This window comes from Mytilus californianus, unplaced genomic scaffold (assembly GCF_021869535.1).
Source record: "Mytilus californianus isolate M0D057914Y unplaced genomic scaffold, xbMytCali1.0.p SCAF_2, whole genome shotgun sequence".
NCBI classification, from domain to species: Eukaryota; Metazoa; Mollusca; class Bivalvia; order Mytilida; family Mytilidae; genus Mytilus; species Mytilus californianus.
In genome coordinates, this window is record NW_026262668.1 from 52958696 (window position 1) to 52978358 (window position 19663).

Consider the following 19663-nt stretch of genomic DNA (forward strand, 5'->3'; position numbering starts at 1 on the left):
GTAGGTGTTATCTGACCTTGACCTCATTTTCATGGTTCAGTGGTCAAAGTTAAGTTTTTGAGTTTTGGTCTTTTTTTCTAATACTATATGCAATAGGTCAACTATATTTGGTGTATGGAAATATTTTATGATGTACATGTCAGTCTCACAGGTTTTTTTGACCTTGACCTCATTTTCACGGTTCATTTCTCAGTGTTAAGTTTTTGTCTTGCCTTGACGGAGTCAAAAAGCGAGACATAGGTATGCTGTTTGCGGCGGCGGCGACGGCGTCAACAATGTATTAGTTTGTGATTAGGTCTAGTTCATGGTGAACCACTAGTGGTAGGTCAATGATATTTAGTATGCAGTTGTATTAGCATTGGCACATCTTATTACCTTGGAGATTATTTGGCCCCGCCCCCTCAGTCAAGGTCTATTGACTTTGAAACTTTTCATATTTTACATGTATTAGTTTGTGTATAGGTCAATTTATGGGGAACCGCTAGTGGTAGGTCAATGATATTTGGTATGCAGTTGTATAAGCATTGGCATATCTCATTTCCATGGAGATTATTTGGTTCCACCCCCTTAGTCATGGTCTATAGACTTTGAAAATTTTGCTAAGTTTACATGTATTAGTTTGTGATTAGGTCAGTTCAAGGGGAACCATTAGTGGTAGGCCAATGTTAATTGGTGTTCAGTTGTATAAGCATTAGCACATCTCATTTCCATGGAGAATATTTGGCCCCGCCCCTCAGTCATGGTCTATTTACTTTGAAACTTTTGCTTAGTTTACATGTATTAGTTTAAGATGAACTGCTAATGTTAAGTCAATGATATTTGGTATGCAAATTTATTGGCATTTGCAAGTATCGTTTCCATGGAGATTATATAGCCCCACCCCTGATCATGGTTCATTGACTTTTAAACTTTTACATAGTTTACAAGTTAATGTTTGTGTTGAGGTTTGTTTAAAGGGAACGACTTATAATAAGTCAATGGTAATTGGTATGCAGTTGTATTAGCATTGGCACATCTCATTCCATGGAGATTGTTTAGCCATGTACCTTCAGTCATGGTTCATCGACTTTGAATATTTGCATAACTTACATGTTAAAGTATTGCTATTTTAATTTCAACATTTGCATTATCAAAATTACAAAAAGGCGAGACATATCTCTGTGATAACAGTTTATTGTGTTTTGGTCTGTTTTTCTTCAACTATAAGCAATAGATCAACTATATTTGTTGTATGGAATGATTGTAAAGTGTATATGTCTTTCTGGCAGGTATCATCTGACCTTGACCTCATTTTCATGGTTCATTGGTCAATGTTAAGTTTTCATGGTTAAGTTTGTTTCTTGGATACTATAAGCAATAGGTCAACTATATTTAATGCATAAATTGATTGTAAGGTGTACATGTCTGTCTGGCATGGTTCATCGGACCTTGACCTCATTTTCATGGTTCATTGGTCAATGTTAAGTTTTCTTGGTTAAGACTGTTTCTTAGAAACTATAAGCAATAGGTCAACTACGTTTGGTTTATTGAATGATTGTAAGGTGTACATGTATTACTCGTTTGGTTTATCTGACCTTGACCTTATTTTCTTGGATCATGTTAAGTTTATGTGTTACTTGTAGTAAAGCTTTATATTTAGGACTATCAACATAAAATCAATGGTTATTAAAGAAGGCGAGACATTTCAGTGTGTGCACTCTTGTTAATAAAAGTGGTATAAATTTTGAGAAACATCTTTTAATGGTAAAATTTCAACACAAATTTATATATTGGTATATTTAACACATGCTATTCAAAATTGTTTCTTAATGTCAAATATGGGGTTAAAAATGAGTTTTTTTGAGAGAAAAAATCATAAATTTTCAGAAACATCTCTTTGTGTTTTAAACAAAAAATTATGTATAGGTATGTTTGTATAAGATACATTCCAAATTGTTCCTTAATGTCAAAATTATGGTTAATTGTGGAAAAAAAAATTAAAGTTTGAGGAATATGTGTTTTTACTACAATTTTGATTAAAATGTAGTTATAATTTGCAATTTCAAAATAATTCTCTGTGTCAAAAATTATTGGGTGGTCACCATTTACGAATATGGCCACCAAAGTACATAGTGCTTTAAATTTAACAATATGGTGTCAATATGAATGAAAAATGAAGAACCATGAACATCAATTGCATCGTGTGCATCAGTCTCTGTGCCTCACACCAAAAGGTTCAAGTGGGGCCCTTGCTGACATGTCAGTTTTTTTAGTTTTAGTGAATGGCAATTACACAATATATCATAGCTTTTACAAAGACCAGATAGGAAATAGGTATTTATGTGTGAAAATTTATGTATCAGTGTTCTTTTTAATGACGTCATAATTAGCATAAATCTTAATTTTCGTCCAAATTTAGTAAAGATAGACAATTTTCAACTGGTTTTTGGGACCAGAATTGTAACACATGGGTAGACAAAAAACATTGTCTAACATTATGTTTGTTATAACAAATAAACTATTTAACTTAAATATTAAGTTTGTTTAACGTGCTCTATAACCTATTTGCGCCCTAATTATGATGAAACTGTAAGAAAATCTTGACACACATCTTTCTGTTACACTCTCTCATGTATGTGCATTTTCTTGAAAGACTTTTAATCTTAAAATAAAGGACTTTATATTCGGGGCCAAACAACTTGAAATAAGGCCCTTTGAATACCACACCTACATGTACTTATATCTAGGCTAATCTGTTTTAGGCATGTAGGAGTAGAGCAACCAATACAGAACTGGATAATCAAGACGCTGGATTTACTGTGAAAATTACATCAACAATATACAAGCAAATATCAATACAACAAAGTGAGAGTACTGATGTTGCAGATGCTATAGGTCATATGACATCATCAGAAAAAGATAATGAATTTTCTTCGATAACTATTGTTGAAAATGACGAAGTTCATCATCAGCTTGAGAAACTGTCAATTAACACACAAAGTATTGATGTTGCAGATGCTAAAGGCTATATGCCTCCTCCAGAGGAAGATAATGATGAGACACAACAATCAGAGATGAAGAATGAAGAGAATGAAATGATGAAAAATGACACAATAGAGATTCCACCTACCGAAGGAATTCCTCATTGTGAAGATTGTGTAGTGGTATTTGCTTCTATGGCAGGTAAGTTAAAAAGGATTAGTGAATGGCAATAAATGAAACAAAGGTACCTTCAAAATGAGCATCCCATTGCAATTCAACAGCATCTGAATGGTTTTTGTTATAAATAAAAAGATGGCTATCACATTATGATTAGTAAAACCTATTCATCATATCAGTATTCTATCCATTTATCCTCTGTTATCAGTTATTTCATTAAATATAACAAGGGTAAAATGAAATATCTTGAAAACTATAATAGACAGGTGTAATAATGTTCAGAATTTGTAGATCTTTCTAGCCTTCAATTCTTCAAGAATTACCAGGTGACTACCTGTAGGAATTGTCCTTGAATGAAGATTTTTGACCAATTTTTGTGTTTTGCTAATTATTAATTTGAAAACTATAATAGAAAGATAGAAAAGATATTATCAAAGTGTTATCAGAAATACAAGATCTTAAAAATGCCTGAACACTTCAATTGACTGCTTATACAAATATTATAAGACCTATTGTTCTTTTAAAAATGATATAAAGGAATATGTTCGGTTAGGGCCATATTTTGCCCCAATATGAAGTTCATTGTTTCATGATAAAAATGTTCAAAGTTGTGCACAAAACACACAAGAGAGTGAAACAGAACTTTTTTGTCAAGCTTTTCTTATAAAGCATCCCAAATTAGCTAAAAGTAAATATAATGACCATGACAAATAATAGAGTTATTAGCTTACCCTACCCAAAATGTTACATGCATAACAAACATTATATAAATAGATATTTTTTTGTTGCCACATGCCCTCAATGTTTCCAGTCCCAAAATTAAATGGAAATTGACCAATTTTCTTGGAAAATCAAAATGTGTGTTAATGATGTCATGAAAAGAAAGCTTATTAGTAACTTATTTTCATCTAGTCATTCATTTAGCTATGAATAATAATAATAATAATAATAATAATTCTTTATTTAAAGAGGGTTACACAGTTAGCTATAACACTAATCTTCCCAGGGGTCCTCATGAAATGCAATGAAATATAATAAACAATTACAAAATAAACAAACACACACATAAGAAAAATCAAATAAGAAATTGTTATGAAATAATTTAATTTTGGATGTAATGCGTCTTCTGATTGGCTGACGTTGTTTTGTTTATCAGCTCATAGACATAATTTTGTCATGTGACCTTGACGTCATCAACGTTTTTTCATGATTTACTCCGGTTTAAAATGGAATTAAGAATTAAATTATAAGAAATGACTGTAATATTTTTTGTGTCTATTCGAAATAACATAAAAAATGTGGTGCACACTTTAAAATAACCCGCTATGCGGGTTATTCAGTGTGCACCACATTTTTTATGTTATTTCTTCATAGATAGAAAAAATATTACAGTCATTCCTTAAATATACAATTTTCAAAACAGGTAAAAATTAAAAATTCATATTGTATTGGCATCATCCTGATCATTCAAATTACCACAACAATATTTAAAGTTTGAGTAAGTGTGTGAAAATTATTATGCATATACAATTACACAGCTTCATTGTGATATTGTTAATAAATTCTAATTTGAAATTTTAGCTAGAAATAAGGATCATATTATCAAACCTACTCCTGTTGACCAATAATGAATTTAAGTGTTTTGTCCATACTCTTGGAAATTTTAATAGAAAGACAGATAATGTACACTTCAATAATGATCATCACCAATGCAAGGTATACAAAACAACCACTTACACATGTTACAGTGAGGTATTGGTTAAAGATTGAGGAATTGGGAGATTTGACAAATTGTCTGAGGACGATTTCTAACTTCTTGGAGAACACAATTTTGGTTCTGATGTCTGCAGAATAGATATCTATGATATTTATATTTGGTCAAGAGAATTATTGTATCTTGAACCCCATTTCCTTTTATTTATAATTTAGACAGTAAGACCTTGATTAAAAGACTTTTAAATGTACATGTATCATTAGTCATATTCCATGAAGCAAGGAATACATTGCACCACAGCCTATTCTTGATTCCCAATTTTTCTAATTTGATGATAAACATTGCATTATCATCCTTATCTCGTTAAATATAATTATGATAATTGTAAATAAACAATTTTTTTGCAATTCAAAAATTACTACCACTTACCTTTCAAATGACTTTTTACAAGAACAATATGTATAAAACATTTTTACTACATTTTCCTAAAAGCAATGATGTTGAATTAATATCTTATAAGTATGTTTTCACCTTGTACTTTGATGAATTGACTTTGGTTTTCTACAGAAGTTGGTTTAAATTTCTGACCAAGTGAACAGTTTGGTTTGATAAAGCACATTGCAATTTGGTCAGAATTTTCAATGAGCTGCAATAGGAGGAAAGCAACACTTACAGTCAAGTCATAGTAAAATATATTCCAAATTAATTAGACTATGACCCATATTTTGCTAATCATTGATCATGGAAATGTGATTGTATGTGCTGGGCATGGTGTCTTATAAACACACAGTCTTTTTGGTTTATATTTTTGGATTTTCATAATTGCATCATACACATTTCCCATCTTTCTTTATATTTTTTTTCAGGAAAATATGCCTACAGTAAGTTACATGATCCAATGTCTGGAGGCTGGATGATAAGAGCATTGCATTCAACCTTAGAGAAATACCAGGGAGGAGACACTGTACATATACTAGACATACTTAGAGACATTAATAGGGATATTAGCGAGAAATATAAATTTACCCCTCTTGATAGCAGTGAAAGATGTATGTCCCATTTGCGTATATTAAAAGATGAGCTTGATAGGGAACTTATGACGGAAAATTATTGTGAAAAAACATTAGATGATCTCAACGAACTCAGCAAAAAACTTGACCACCTTCAAGAGAATCTTGAACAAAAGATGGCATCTGATTTGAACGAAATAGTAAAAGAAATTGTTGAAGTCACAGCCAGTGTCGAGAAGATTGTTGGGCTAGTAGTACTTAAAGCACAGTCATGTTTTTTCCACAATTTGGCTTTTCAAGATGAAGATATGACCCTGCATAAGACAAAGATAAAATGAATAAGACAATATTTGAATCTTTACCTGATATAGTTTTCTTCGATTATAGCACCCCCTGCTAATTGTCCCTGATCATGACTTTCCATAATAAATCCCCCCAAAAAAGGAAAAGGTCATCTAAGGGACAATAAAAAATTACAATTCAAAAAGGTCAGTAAACATAGCCAAAGAAAACAGATAAAAAGACAACAGTTCACTAGATATTATAAGGGAAATTGAATTTGAATACCTCTAAAAACGAGGAAACTCTAAATTCTCAAGAAGGGACCAGTTCCTTCTTCTTTTGATATACCCCTTCTTCTTTTGATGAATCCAAAGATAAGATTTTGTTTATTGCTATTGTCACAAATTGCCAAAATAAGTTCTGTCAAAATAGATTCAACAAATAAGGTGTTCAATAAAATTTTGACAGCCAATAGCAGAGATCATGCATAGGATGTGTTACAGTATTACATTTGTCTTGTTTGACCGTCCATCTTTTTTAACACATTACACTATAAGTCTTTCTTTAAAATTCCTTTAGAAGTTTTGGATAATGACAAGATACCTGAACATTTTTAAACATGAGACTTATGCTGATTTTAATGATTTATGGTAATCAATTTAAAAAAATGAATGTTGATTTGAACAATGTAAATATAAAGTGTGATTAAGATTAGTTTGTTATTGATTACTCTTTGCTTGACGCTAAGAGAGTTATGAAGCCTGTTTGTTGTTTTAAAGTTATAATACAAGTTTCTTTGCACCTGGCACAATTTATTGATTCATTGGAGACTGACATATAATGTGCTCATTATGCAACTGTTTTTTTAAATGCCTTTCTAATTTTTTTCATTAGGGTTTAGGACAAGGCATTTTGTTTTTGATTAAAATGTTACTCAATTGATCATAGATAATGTTTTATAATGCACATATTAAGACTTTGTACATAGTTTTTACAATAAGTGTACATAGTTTGCATTATTATTCTCATTGCTTTGTGATATTTTATTTTGTTGGGAAGCGGAAACAGGAGGGACTGTATATAAGTAAAAGAATTAGCAGTAGTAATTAAATGCAAAGAAATGCTAGTTTTAATTGTAGACTATTGTTGATCAATAATCAAGGAGGAAGGCATAATTTGTGTTCTTCTAAATATTCATTTTGTACAAAAGGTTAATGTATTAAGATTTATAATGTTGCCTTGAAATTTGAATAATTTTTGTTTTGTTGTATTATTTTTATGATAACATGGATAACAGGCAAATTATCTATAATTTAAGATCAGAAATCATAAAAGGGTAATTCAGTATTTCCTGATACATGTATCAACAATGGTGTCATTATAATTTGTGATCTTTTTATAAGTAACAATGTACTATTAATTTTTACATTTTTCTGTGATATTTGTATTCAAAAAACATTACTTACACTTAAAATCTCCAGTTATGGTTTATATTTCAATCTTGTTAACCAAATTTTCAAGGAATTATGGTCTTGATTTAGAAGTTCTAAGACAATTTTACTTGTTTTGAATTTTTAGTAATGTCTGCTGACATGGTCAGTTGATGATTTCTGGTATGTTTATTCAGATCGAAATTTCTTCTGGTATGTTTATTCAGATCGAAATTTCTTCTGGTAGATTGATTTCACAGTTAGGGTAAGGTATGGAAATTTACGTATTATTGACACTTTTAGTTTTATTGAGTTTATCAAATAATACCCCCTGGGCAAACCCTTTTTTTTTTGGGGGGGGGGGGGGTGGGGGGGGGGGGACGTCATAGTGTCTGTCAATGTGCCTTGTCGAGGTAACCCCTTACATGGCTGAACAGATATTGAATACATTTTACACAGTTGTAGAATTTCCTGAGGATGTGCATAAAGGAATATGATCACTGTCCTAAAGGTTAAAGGGGAGATAATCAAACTTACTGACTACAATATGCTAAAATATTGTGGGGACAGGATGAGTTCATTCACAGTTCTATTTGTTTTGGTACACATACTCCGGTACAACAATGTATTCACAAAATCTAATGCTTGTTCACTGAAAAATTGATTGCTATCATTCAATGATCTCAGATTAAATATTCATTCCTTTAGACTTTTCTTTGTGTATATAATAATATAAATGTAAATATAAAAGCAGCAATATACTAATAGTATTGTAGGGTAATGTACAATGATTAAACAGGTACGTCTGAATTATATATTTTTTTTTGGGGAAGGGGGGGTTTTGTATTAAGTGAACATATCAAAACAGATTCCCAATCATTACATTTAATCCTGTACATGTGATGGGATTAGATTGCTGGTAGTTCAAACTTCTGTGTAGGTCACTATTTTTTTGTGAATATATTTGAACACTGTGTAGCATCACCACCAGATATAGGTTCCCCTGGAGCAAAGAAACAATGATAGCAAAAAGTACCTATTCTAATCCCCATACAGTAAACAACAATTCACTGCTATTCACCGTACAGTTTATCCACTTTATTTACATGAATTTCTCTATAAAAAATATTTTATTTCGAGATGCAGTGTTTTTCAAGTGTAAATTTGATATACCTTTGTTCTACGAAAACGTCAAATTAATAGTTGAAGGATAAATGTGTTTTTATCAAGTTTGAACTGTCACATGCTTCGCTGAACAGATACCACCCTATTCGATTCTGACGATTTGAAATAAAGGGACAGCCAGTTAAGGATCATAATCGGCCCTAAATAGTAGCTACATTATTAAGAATCACTATCACAAAACTTAAATTGTCATCAAAACGTAGAATATAATGAAAATAAGAAAAATTGACCTTACCGGACTTCACATTTTTTTTTTCCACCACTTCAGAGGTACCTATATCCGGTGGTGATGCTACACTTTGTTGAATAAAAGTAAGGTATCTAAGTGGCAGAACCCTGTTTTAGAAGTCTATTCAAAAATTATTTTGAGAGTTACTTTATATATATATAATAGAAGAAATATAGCCTTATCATTGTCTCAGGTAAGGTGTTGTGTTGCCAAAGACATATTGCTCAAATAAAAAATGTAATCCAGTCTTCCTAAAAACAAATGACTTGTTTACAAACTGGAAATCAGTCTTTCATTTAAGGTGGTACATAACACTACATGGAGATAACTCTGTAAAAATCAGCTGACTGTTTTAATCACGTTCTATTGTTAAGGAAATATTAAGCTTCTCAATGATCAAAATAAGTGTTTGTCGACCTGCTATATATCCAATGAAATTTTTCCGATAAAGTGTGTGGTTCAAGTTTTTTGAAATTTTCATATTTTTGTCAAAGGGTCAAAGTAAATATTTTGTCAAAATTTTATGAAAATTAAACGAGTCAAATTAATTTTAGTCAAGGTGTTTTGTATCACCTTAATTTCTATAAATCTAAATATCTTGTGAGGCATTATTTTTTGAAAATTTTACTGGACAGACAATATTTTACTAGTCAGGAATGTAAGGCTTGTGGTTCATCATGATGATTGTAATAATTAGTCTTGTTAGATTTTTATATACCTTATTAGGAATTAAAAAGTGTGTGACATTGTTTTTTGAAAATGATTATGTTACAAATGATATGAATATATACACATTAAAAATGATTTCAAGTATGTAAACATGCTCTAATCATTGATGTATACAGTATAATTAAATGATAATATGTGATGTGCATTAAAAGTGCTTGAAATGTAGGATTACTAGTAAATGCAATTTTCTGCAATTAATTGAATAAAATGGATACCTGATATTATTCAAAAAAAATTTCCAGGTCAGACTTAAAATTCTCAGGTGTGACATGCAGAAACTATGTCAGAATGGCCAGTCTGTACAGGTATAGTTTTAATTAATAAATATCCTTTGATTTACCATTATATATATTTATATTTTTGTTAGGTCTATTATACTGAATTTTTCTCAGTTCTTTTCTGTGTTAAATGTTTTTATTTATCCTGTGTTAAATGTTTTTATTTATCTGTGTGTGCTCAATATTTAGGAGGTTAATATATATATATATATGTGCATACTAGTTTTCAATTATGGAATGAAAATTTCACTTTTTATTAGTTAATTGGTAATTTTAGCCTATTTTGTCTGACGCCAACGAACATCTGAAAATCAAATATAAAAATATGAGCCATTTGGGTTGAATGTGTCATAAGATTCTTAAATTTTCAGTGAAGTATACATAAATTGTGCTCAGGAAACAACTTTTTGGCCAGAACAACATTTTTTTACACGAAAACAGAATATTGGGGACCCTGTTATTTTCAAATCTTTTTCTTTGTGACTAAATTTTAAATGGCTCCAATGCTTTAGCTTCACCTGTAAAAGTGTAAGGCATAGAATTCAGTATTTATGAACCACTTTTGCAACAGCATTATACTATGACAATATTTATTAGTCAGTTAATGTGTCATTTATATATTGGTAATTAATTTTTATATTCATTATACATTTTTATTCATTAATGTTCTATAAAATAGAAATAATCAAGAATAACTTGTTATATAACTCATTTCATTATTTACAATCAATAAATCATTTTTCATATCTTGAAGGATTCAAGTTTTTTTTATTGACTTGGTTGAATGGCTTTATAATTCCTGTGAGAAGTTGACATTATTATTTAATGTCATGAAAAAAGAAAAGAATACAATTATGACCAACAGTCTTGACAGTTTGATTAATTCGTATTTCACATTTGGTCATATAGCTCCTAAAGTATTCAAGTTTTCGTACATCCTTGGCTTTCAATTAGGTAAAGGATTGACATTTGGTTTAAATAGGCACCAGCATATATTCATGTCATTTTTTGTCTCGCCTTGACAGAGTCAAAAAGCGAGACATAGGTATGCTGTTTCTGACGTCAGCAGCGGCGGCGTCAACAATGTATTAGTTTGTGATTAGGTCTAGTTCATGGTGAACCACTAGTGGTAGGTCAATGATATTTGGTATACAGTTGTATTAACATTGGCACATCTCATTACCATGGAGATTATTTGGCCCCGCCCCCTCAGTTAAGGTCTATTGACTTTGAAACTTTTCATGGTTTACATGTATTAGTTTGTGATTAGGTCAATTTATGGGGAACCACTAGTGGTAGGTCAATGATATTTGGTATGCAGTTGTATAAGCATTGGCATATCTCATTTCCATGGAGATTATTTGGCTCCGCCCCCTTAGTCATGGTCTATAGACTTTGAAAAATTTGCTAAGTTAACATGTATTAGTTTGTAATTAGGTCAGTTCAAGGGGAACCATTAGTGGTAGACCAATGTTAAACAAAAACTCGAATTCGAAAGTTATTTTGATATTTAAGAAACCAACGAAATAGTAGAACTCTGCAGGTTCAGGAAAACAAATCAAAAGCTACCTATTGAACAAGGAAGATGGCAAAATATCCAACGTGAAAAACGAATCTGCACATTATGCGACTCGAATGAAATTGGTGACGAATTTCATTACATTATGTCATGCAGGAAATTTGCTAACATCCGAAATTTATTTATTCAAGAAAAATTTTCAAAACGTCCAAATACACTTAAATTTAGTAATCTTATGACCTGCAAAAGAAAATCGATACTTTCGAAACTCTGCAAATTTATTAAAATTGTTAATAAAGGGTTGTGTGATCCGGGCTGACATCTCTCTCATACATGTTGATTTGTTATTAATATTATGTGTTCTCTGTACCATTCCAATGTAAATGGTTTATTGAGAAATAAAGATATATGTGTTCAGTTGTATAAGCATTTGCACATCTCATTTCCATGGAGAATATTTGGCCCCGTCCCCTCAGTCATGGTCTATTTACTTTGAAACTTTTGCTTAGTTTACATGTATTAGTTTGTGATTAGATCAGTTTAAGATGAACTGCTAATGTTAAGTCAATGATATTTGGTATGCAAATTTATTTGCATTTGCAAGTATCGTTTCCATGGAGATTATATAGCCCCACCCCTGATCATGGTTCATTGACTTTGAAACTTTTACATAGTATACAAGTTAATTTTTGTGTTTAGGTTTGTTTAAAGGGAACGACTTATGATAAGTCAATGGTATTTGGTATGCAGTTGTATTAGCATTGGCACATCTCATTCCATGGAGATTGTTTAGCCATGTACCTTCAGTCATGGTTCATCGACTTTGAATATTTGCATAACTTACATGTTAAAGTATTGCTATTTTAATTTCAACATTTGCATTATCAAAATTACAAAAAGGCAAGACATATCTCTGTGATAACAGTTTATGTGCAGTTAATGACCTCCCATTCAGTGACTTCAAACTTTAATGTTGAGTGTTCTGATAAGATTTGTTTATGCAGAAATATTCATTTGGTAAACAAAGAAAACATTACATTGCCAACTTCAGTTAGATGGGATATATTATAAAAAGATGTGGTATGATTGCCCATGAGACAACTCTCCACAAGAGACCAAATGACATAGAAATTAACATTTACAGGTCACCGTATAGCCTTCAACAATGAGTAAAACCCATACCATAAATAAAAAGGTAAAACAATTCACACAAGAAAACTAAAGGCCTGATTTATGTACAAAATAATGAACGAAAAAACATATATGATATACCGCAACAAATGACAACTACTGATTACAGGCACATACAGAATGTGGCGAGGTTAAACTAGTTTGAAGGAGCCAACCCTCCCCTAACCTGGGACAATAGTGTAACAGTACAACATACAAGGGCGGATCCAGGATTATAGGTTAGAGGGGTGCAAACTTAAATTTTTGCAGATTAGAACGAGGCGAAAAATGTTTTGAGGTAAAATTATCGAAATATTCTTTATTAAGCTGAGGACAACCCACACCCGCCACTGCCTGAATCCGCACCTGACATAAGAACAAACTAAAAATCAGTTGAAAATGACTTAACTCATCAGATCCATACAAAGCAGAAATACATCTAACAAAAAACACAGACAGACCGGATGTGGCAGGGTACTTATACATCCCCACAACAAAAAAGACACAAGTTCAGATCTGAGAGTACTTGCAGTTTCTGACAGCTGGTTCAAAGCCAATAACAACTAATAAAAAAATCATGTATCTAAAACTAAAATATCAATCAGTACACCTCCAACATCCAATGGATTTAGTTAAAGACGTCATTAACAGTCAGATAAAAACATGACCTTGTGAAACGCCAAGATACAGGTATCGACAGATTGTAGAGCCTGAATGTGCATATGTGTATACAAAAATAATATTTAGTTTGATTTTAATTTACTGATAACAAATTCAATTGTAATATCAATAAAAACAATATTCAAAGCTCAAATTACAGTGTTGAATTGGTAACCTTTAAGAATAAATTTATTTAAAATATCGATAAGTTTACACGGATCGTATTTAAATTTCCGGGCTCGGTAAACAACATCTCTGTAAAAATTAGGATGTCCTATCTCGTTCGAAATAAGTTTTCTATAGGTACAACCAAGCTTCCAAACCAAATCTTTGTATCTATTGAAGAATTTAGTAAAGGTTTTAAGTAATTTGTGCATGGTAACAAAATCCCTGACTTATAATTTACCAGTAATACATAGATTACGTTCATTGAAATCCAAAACCACAGTGTCTAAACTACCCCGGCAAAAAATGTTTGGATTCAGTGGTATCTAATATCCTGGACGGTGACAGACCATCAACAGGCAGAGAAAATGTCTGTTTCTGTTTATTTATTTGTTATCTTTATGATATTGAAGAATAGAAATACACATATAACTGTTTTCGATTGTGAGATGTAATATTTTCTACAACCGTTCTATATTAACAGAGAAATAAGTAAAAGGCCGGTCAAAATGACGATTTGAGTGAACCTTGCCTCGAATTTGTTAAATATCTTGATAAATTGTGCACATTGTACGGAAAGAAAGGTACAAAAGAAAGACATTTACATGGAGATTACAAGACTAGTCACTTTGAGCATCTCAATGTTTGTATTAATGTGCATGGAACGAAAAAAATGGGTCATGTCAAAATGGAAGGACCCGGGTTTGTCAATGTTGTGTACTCTACAAGGACTCAGTTTTGTCTTTGTATAGGAGCCGGTTTTGTTTCGTTTGAAAACCACAAATTAAGAAAAGCAACCTTAACACGGATCTGAACATTCTCCGTTAAAAGAATTCAATATATATGCTATTATAAAACACACCTGTCGTGTTAACATTTATTTTACCGTGACGGGAACTTTTCGAAATAGAGAGTACACGTTTTTTTAATGTTATACGTATACCTTACGCACTTATCTTATTTATAGCATGCATTTACATTAAATCTTTTATAGTTTATTATGATGTATGTTTGTTTACTATACCTTAGCACGAAATGATTTAAAAATAAGAAGATGTGGTATGATTGTGTTACCATATCAATCTATCAAAAGAGTAAATCTAGTTTGTTATTCTATACTTTACGCTATGTTTACGATAGTTTACTCATTTAATTGACGAACAGTCAGAAAAGACTTGAGTCTATACTATTTTTCACGAATTAATCGTGCATCCAACACTGCTAAATTTTCTGTTACTACATAAACTTGAGCAGGCACATTTCACATCTCAAATTCCAAGAAAACTGCAAGTTAAAATTTGAAATAAATGTATATTACAATTATGTATTTTCAATGTGAATAAAAGTTGGCTTGCAGCATATTATCGTCACAAGATCTACGCCTTATTTAGAACAACCTAAGTAGCCATTTACCCCGTGAAAATTACCATGAAGCAACTTTCCATCAGAGTCCAAATAACGTTAAAGTTGGCAAATATAGGTTAACGAATGGCCTTCAACAATGAGAATCATCAATACCGCATAGAAAGCTATAAAAGACACAGAAATGACAAATGTACAACAATTCAAACGCGAAAACTAACGGCTTGATCTATGTACAAAACAAATAAACGAAAAGAAAATATGACATGAAGCAACAAAAGACAACCGCTGATTTACAGGCCCCTGGATTCCGCAATGGCACATACAGAATGGCGGGGTCAAACGTGTTAGCGCCAACCCTACCAACCGTAACAGCACAATATAAGATCAAACTGTAAAAAAAAAAATTGGGGGGAGGGTCTAAAACTCAACATGGTTATAATATTACGATTCCTCATAAATGTATAAACTTATCATATTGTAAAAAATTTCCAACACCAAAATAATATTGTTAAACATTTCTAACACCAAAATAAAATTGTTAAACATTTCGAACACCAAAATAATCGTTTTTAATTACTTCAGATGACAGAAAATGTGACTATTGAGGGAGCAGATGAGTAATTTCATGAGCTTATTCATGAAAGCCCATCTGCTGTTACAACTGCTTTAAACAACACCAACGATAAGACTGGGTTCATTTGCTGTTTTAAACAAGTAGTCCAAGCCGCCACGAATTTCCATCCCTTGGTCTCGCATTCCGACGAAATCAAAATACCAATGTGAATTTAGAAAATAAACATGATAATCCAATTCACATTCTTATAAAACTTTAAGATGGTATACGATATAGTTATATTTCATATCATTTATTAGTGGCGGATCCAGGGGGCGTAGAGTGCGTACGTCCCCATTATTGATAAAAAAGATTTTTATATCATGTTTTTTTTACGATTTATAAATATTTTTATGCCCCCGCCGTAGCGGAGGGGGAATTAAGTTTTACCCTTGTCCGTCTGTACGTACGTCCGTCCGTACGTCCCAAAATTGATTTCCGTTCTCAAACTTTAGTTTGCCTCAACCAAATGTTATGAAACTTATACACAATGCTTATTACCACAAAACACAGATCAATTTGAATTTTGGTGGCGTCACTTTTACCGTTCTAGAGTTATGCCCCTTTACAAATGGAAAAAATGCTGAATTTTTCGTTTCCATTCTCTAACTTTTGTTTGCCCCAACCAAATGTTATGAAACGTATACACAATGAATATTTCCACAAAACACAGATCAAGCCACGGTTTGAATTTTGGTGGCATCTTTGTTTACCGTTCTAGAGTTATGTCCCTTTACAAATGAAAAAACTGCTGAATTTTCTCTTACTTCAGGTTGCCTCAACCAAATGTTATGAAACTTATACACAATACTTATTACCACAATACTCAGATCAAGTACAAATTTGGGTAGCGTCACTTTTACAGTTCTTGAGTTATGTCCCTTTATAACGTTATATGCAAGCGGGGGCATCATCTGTGTTCCATGGACACATTCCCCATTTATTTTCAGTATAAAATCGTCCTAGATTATCCCTTGTATATTGACAATTTTAAACTTGACCAAATGACTCTAAATGTAAAGCAAAGTACGATAATCATAACACAATTGAGAGATATAGAACCGTTTATTTATAAAATTATTAATGAAATAATCAGTATTGCATTTTCTGAATGACCTGATACTAATTTATACTAAGTAAAATAGTTAGGAGGAGGGGTAAACAGTTTTTAAACGCATGATTATTGTGATCCATTGCGCTGCAGGAAAATTCATGCATCTACATTTGTCTTATTCTCTTGCTTTATAATAAACATTTAGTGTTCATAATATTTTTTTCAAATTAAAAAAAAAAAAAAAACGAACAGAGAGCTTAAACCTCAAACTGCGTTACAACCTTCTTTTCTTTGTATTTCGCCGTTAAAGTATTTGTTTTTATACAAAGCAAAACTAAAAAAAATGTTTCTGATAAAGCAGGAATTCAAGCGTTTGCGGATTCAAATAAATGATAAGTTTTCCAACAGTCCATCAAACTCCTATTGAACGACGGATTTTAATTTAGTAATACGATTATGCGTTATTTTCTATGAAAAACGTGGTCCTGCTTTGGGAAATTTTTAAGACGAAAACGGGTCGTACACATAGACAAAACCGGTTCCTTTAAATTTGACGACCCATTTTTCGTTCCATGCACAGGAGTACAAATATTGAGGTGCTCAAAGTGACTTGTCTTGTAATCTCGATGTTAATATCTTTCTTTTTGTACCTTTCTTTTCGTACAATGTGCACAATTTATCGAGATATTAAACAAATTCGAGGCAAGGTTCAATCAAATCGTCATTTTGACGTGCCTATTTACTTATTTATCCGTTAATATAGACCGGTTGTAGAAAATATTGCATCTCACAATCGAAAACAGTTATATGTGTATTTCTATTCTTCAATAATTTAATTTTGGATGTAACGCGTCTTCCGATTGGCTGACGTTGTTTTGTTTATCAGCTCATAGACATAATTTTGCCATGTGACCTTGACGTCATCAACGTTTTTTCATGATTTACCCTGGTTTAAAATGGAATTAAGAATTAAATTATAAGAAATGACTGTAATATATTTTCTGTCTATTCGAAATAACATAAAAAATGTGGTGCACACTTTAAAATAACCCACTACGCGGGTTATTCAGTGTGCACCACATTTTTGATGTTATTTCTTCATAGACAGAAAAAATATTACAGTCATTCCTTAAATATCATAAAAATAACAAATAAATATACAGAAATCATACATTTTATCTGTCTGTTGATGGTCCGTCACCGTCCAGGATATTAGATACTATCGAGTCCTAACATTTTTTGCCGGGGTAGTTTAGACACAGTGAAAACGTCACAACATTAGCCTTTGAAATATTTACATTGTCAAATGTCAAGTTTATTGAATAGCTATTTTCATGATTGAAGAAGTATTATAATAGATGTAAAAAAATCTCATCAAAGATATCAGGCTTATAATTTTGAACGACAGACAGTGGCGTATTTCGCCTACAAAAGACTCACCAGTTACGCTCGAATTTAAACTGTTAAAAGTACAAAGTTGAAGAGCATCGAGAAAATCCGAAAAGATTGTTAGCAAAATAAAGCCTTAAAGTTATCTTTTCCCGCGGTAGAAAATCCTTATAGTATTTCGAACATTTCAAAGTTTTGGCAACAGTTAATTTGTAAATGTTATTCTATCAACTATCCGCAACGATAATTCATGTCCACACATACACGTAAGACTACTGGGTTCTAGTTATGATAATACGATTCACTGTCTTTGTAGCCATGCACTAGAGACAGAATTTATATTTGGTTTTCCGAGACCGTTTATACAAACCAGAAAAAAATACCACTACCAGTAATTGCTCTGCGAACACTCCGATCCTCTAGCATCTATCTAAAAGATAAAACTTTTGGCTAACACCCAGTTGCCTATCATGACTTATATGTTGTTTCCCCGCAGACGAGGTTCTAAACTAAAAACTACTTGATAAGGGAATTTGTTTGAAAAACCAAAGTCCTTCATAAAGAGGAAATCCTGGACAATCATGTTTCTTTGGAACCTCAATCTAAGATGAAGAAACGGAACCTGCTTCAATCTACCATGGAAGTAAAATAAAATAATACTTCCATGAATCTACTAACTACATAAACAAACGTACATTTCTATGTCTCTTAATTTTACCTAAGCACTATTATTTATTCTAATAGTAATGAAAACCAGGCTTCAATTAGTTTGTGAAACTAACTACAAGAGTTGAATCAGATGTGTATACTAAAAAATCCAAAAACCTAATAACATGCATTAGAAGTCCTTATCGTAGTACAGTAGAATAAAGACATGGTCTTTCCATTTGTCAATACCGGATCATATTAAATAATTAAAAATTAAAGTAGAGTAACATGGCCTTCTGTGTCTAGTCCAAATATTACATTAACACTGAGATGACTAAAATCTAATATTAACACTAAAAATTTCGGCTGTTGGACTTAAGATGAAATTGTGTTTTCCCGGACATTTTATCATGCCTATACAGATACAACGTGTCTGTGCCTCATATTACAAGATGTATGTAAAAATGACCTCCAGACGTTAAAAACAACCATCATGAACATCATTCATGTTTCAAACAAATATTTTGTATTGTAAAATTGAAGACAAACTGACAGAATTGATGAATATAGAAAAGAAAAAAAACAACGTGGATACAAATATCCTTGTCTACCCCCTATCGCTGAGTTTTCAGAGCATAGGTGGTGTTAACCATGTTTTTTTTCCGTCCATATGAAATCAACCAATTGTAGAATTTGATCTGATATTGGTACATTGGTGTATAATGATGACTAACAGATATAATTTGTGTAACGTTGCGGTTGACCGACTTTTCGTTCAATTTCGGCTGTTGGACTTTAGATGAAATTGTGCTTTCCCGGACTTTTTATCTTGCCTACACATACAACGTGTCTGTGCCTCATCTCACAAGCGACATGTTTTGGCGTAATAGATCTCAAGTTACAAGAATAGTCGTCTGATCCCTTTTGCGACATTTTACTCAAAAGTGTCTGCATAGATTCACATGGCGGGTGATTCATTAATAGCATGAGATGCATGCATTCCACTCCCAGGCCCGTAGCCAGGAATTTCCAAGGTGGGTTCGATACAATCATACTCAACTTTAACAGTTACAATTCAAATAGAA

General features: G+C 31.9%; 1 protein-coding gene and 1 long non-coding RNA gene across 3 annotated transcripts in view; both read left to right on the forward strand.

Annotated features, from left to right (window-relative positions):
• LOC127730004 (uncharacterized) overlaps positions 1-7323 on the forward strand; it is a 29787-nt gene extending 22464 nt beyond the window's left edge. For both annotated transcript variants that reach the window (XM_052238012.1, XM_052238013.1), the window contains exons 6-7: positions 2742-3162; positions 5719-7323. In XM_052238012.1, coding sequence (XP_052093972.1) covers positions 2742-3162; positions 5719-6200 — 903 coding nt within the window. In that variant the 3' untranslated portion in view covers positions 6201-7323. The remainder of the gene's footprint in view (positions 1-2741; positions 3163-5718) is intronic.
• Positions 7324-11061: 3738 nt separating this feature from the next.
• Positions 11062-19663, forward strand: part of LOC127730032 (uncharacterized) — an 88198-nt gene continuing 79596 nt past the window's right edge. Inside the window, exon 1 of the long non-coding RNA XR_007994938.1 lies at positions 11062-11128. This is a non-coding gene — a long non-coding RNA (uncharacterized LOC127730032). The remainder of the gene's footprint in view (positions 11129-19663) is intronic.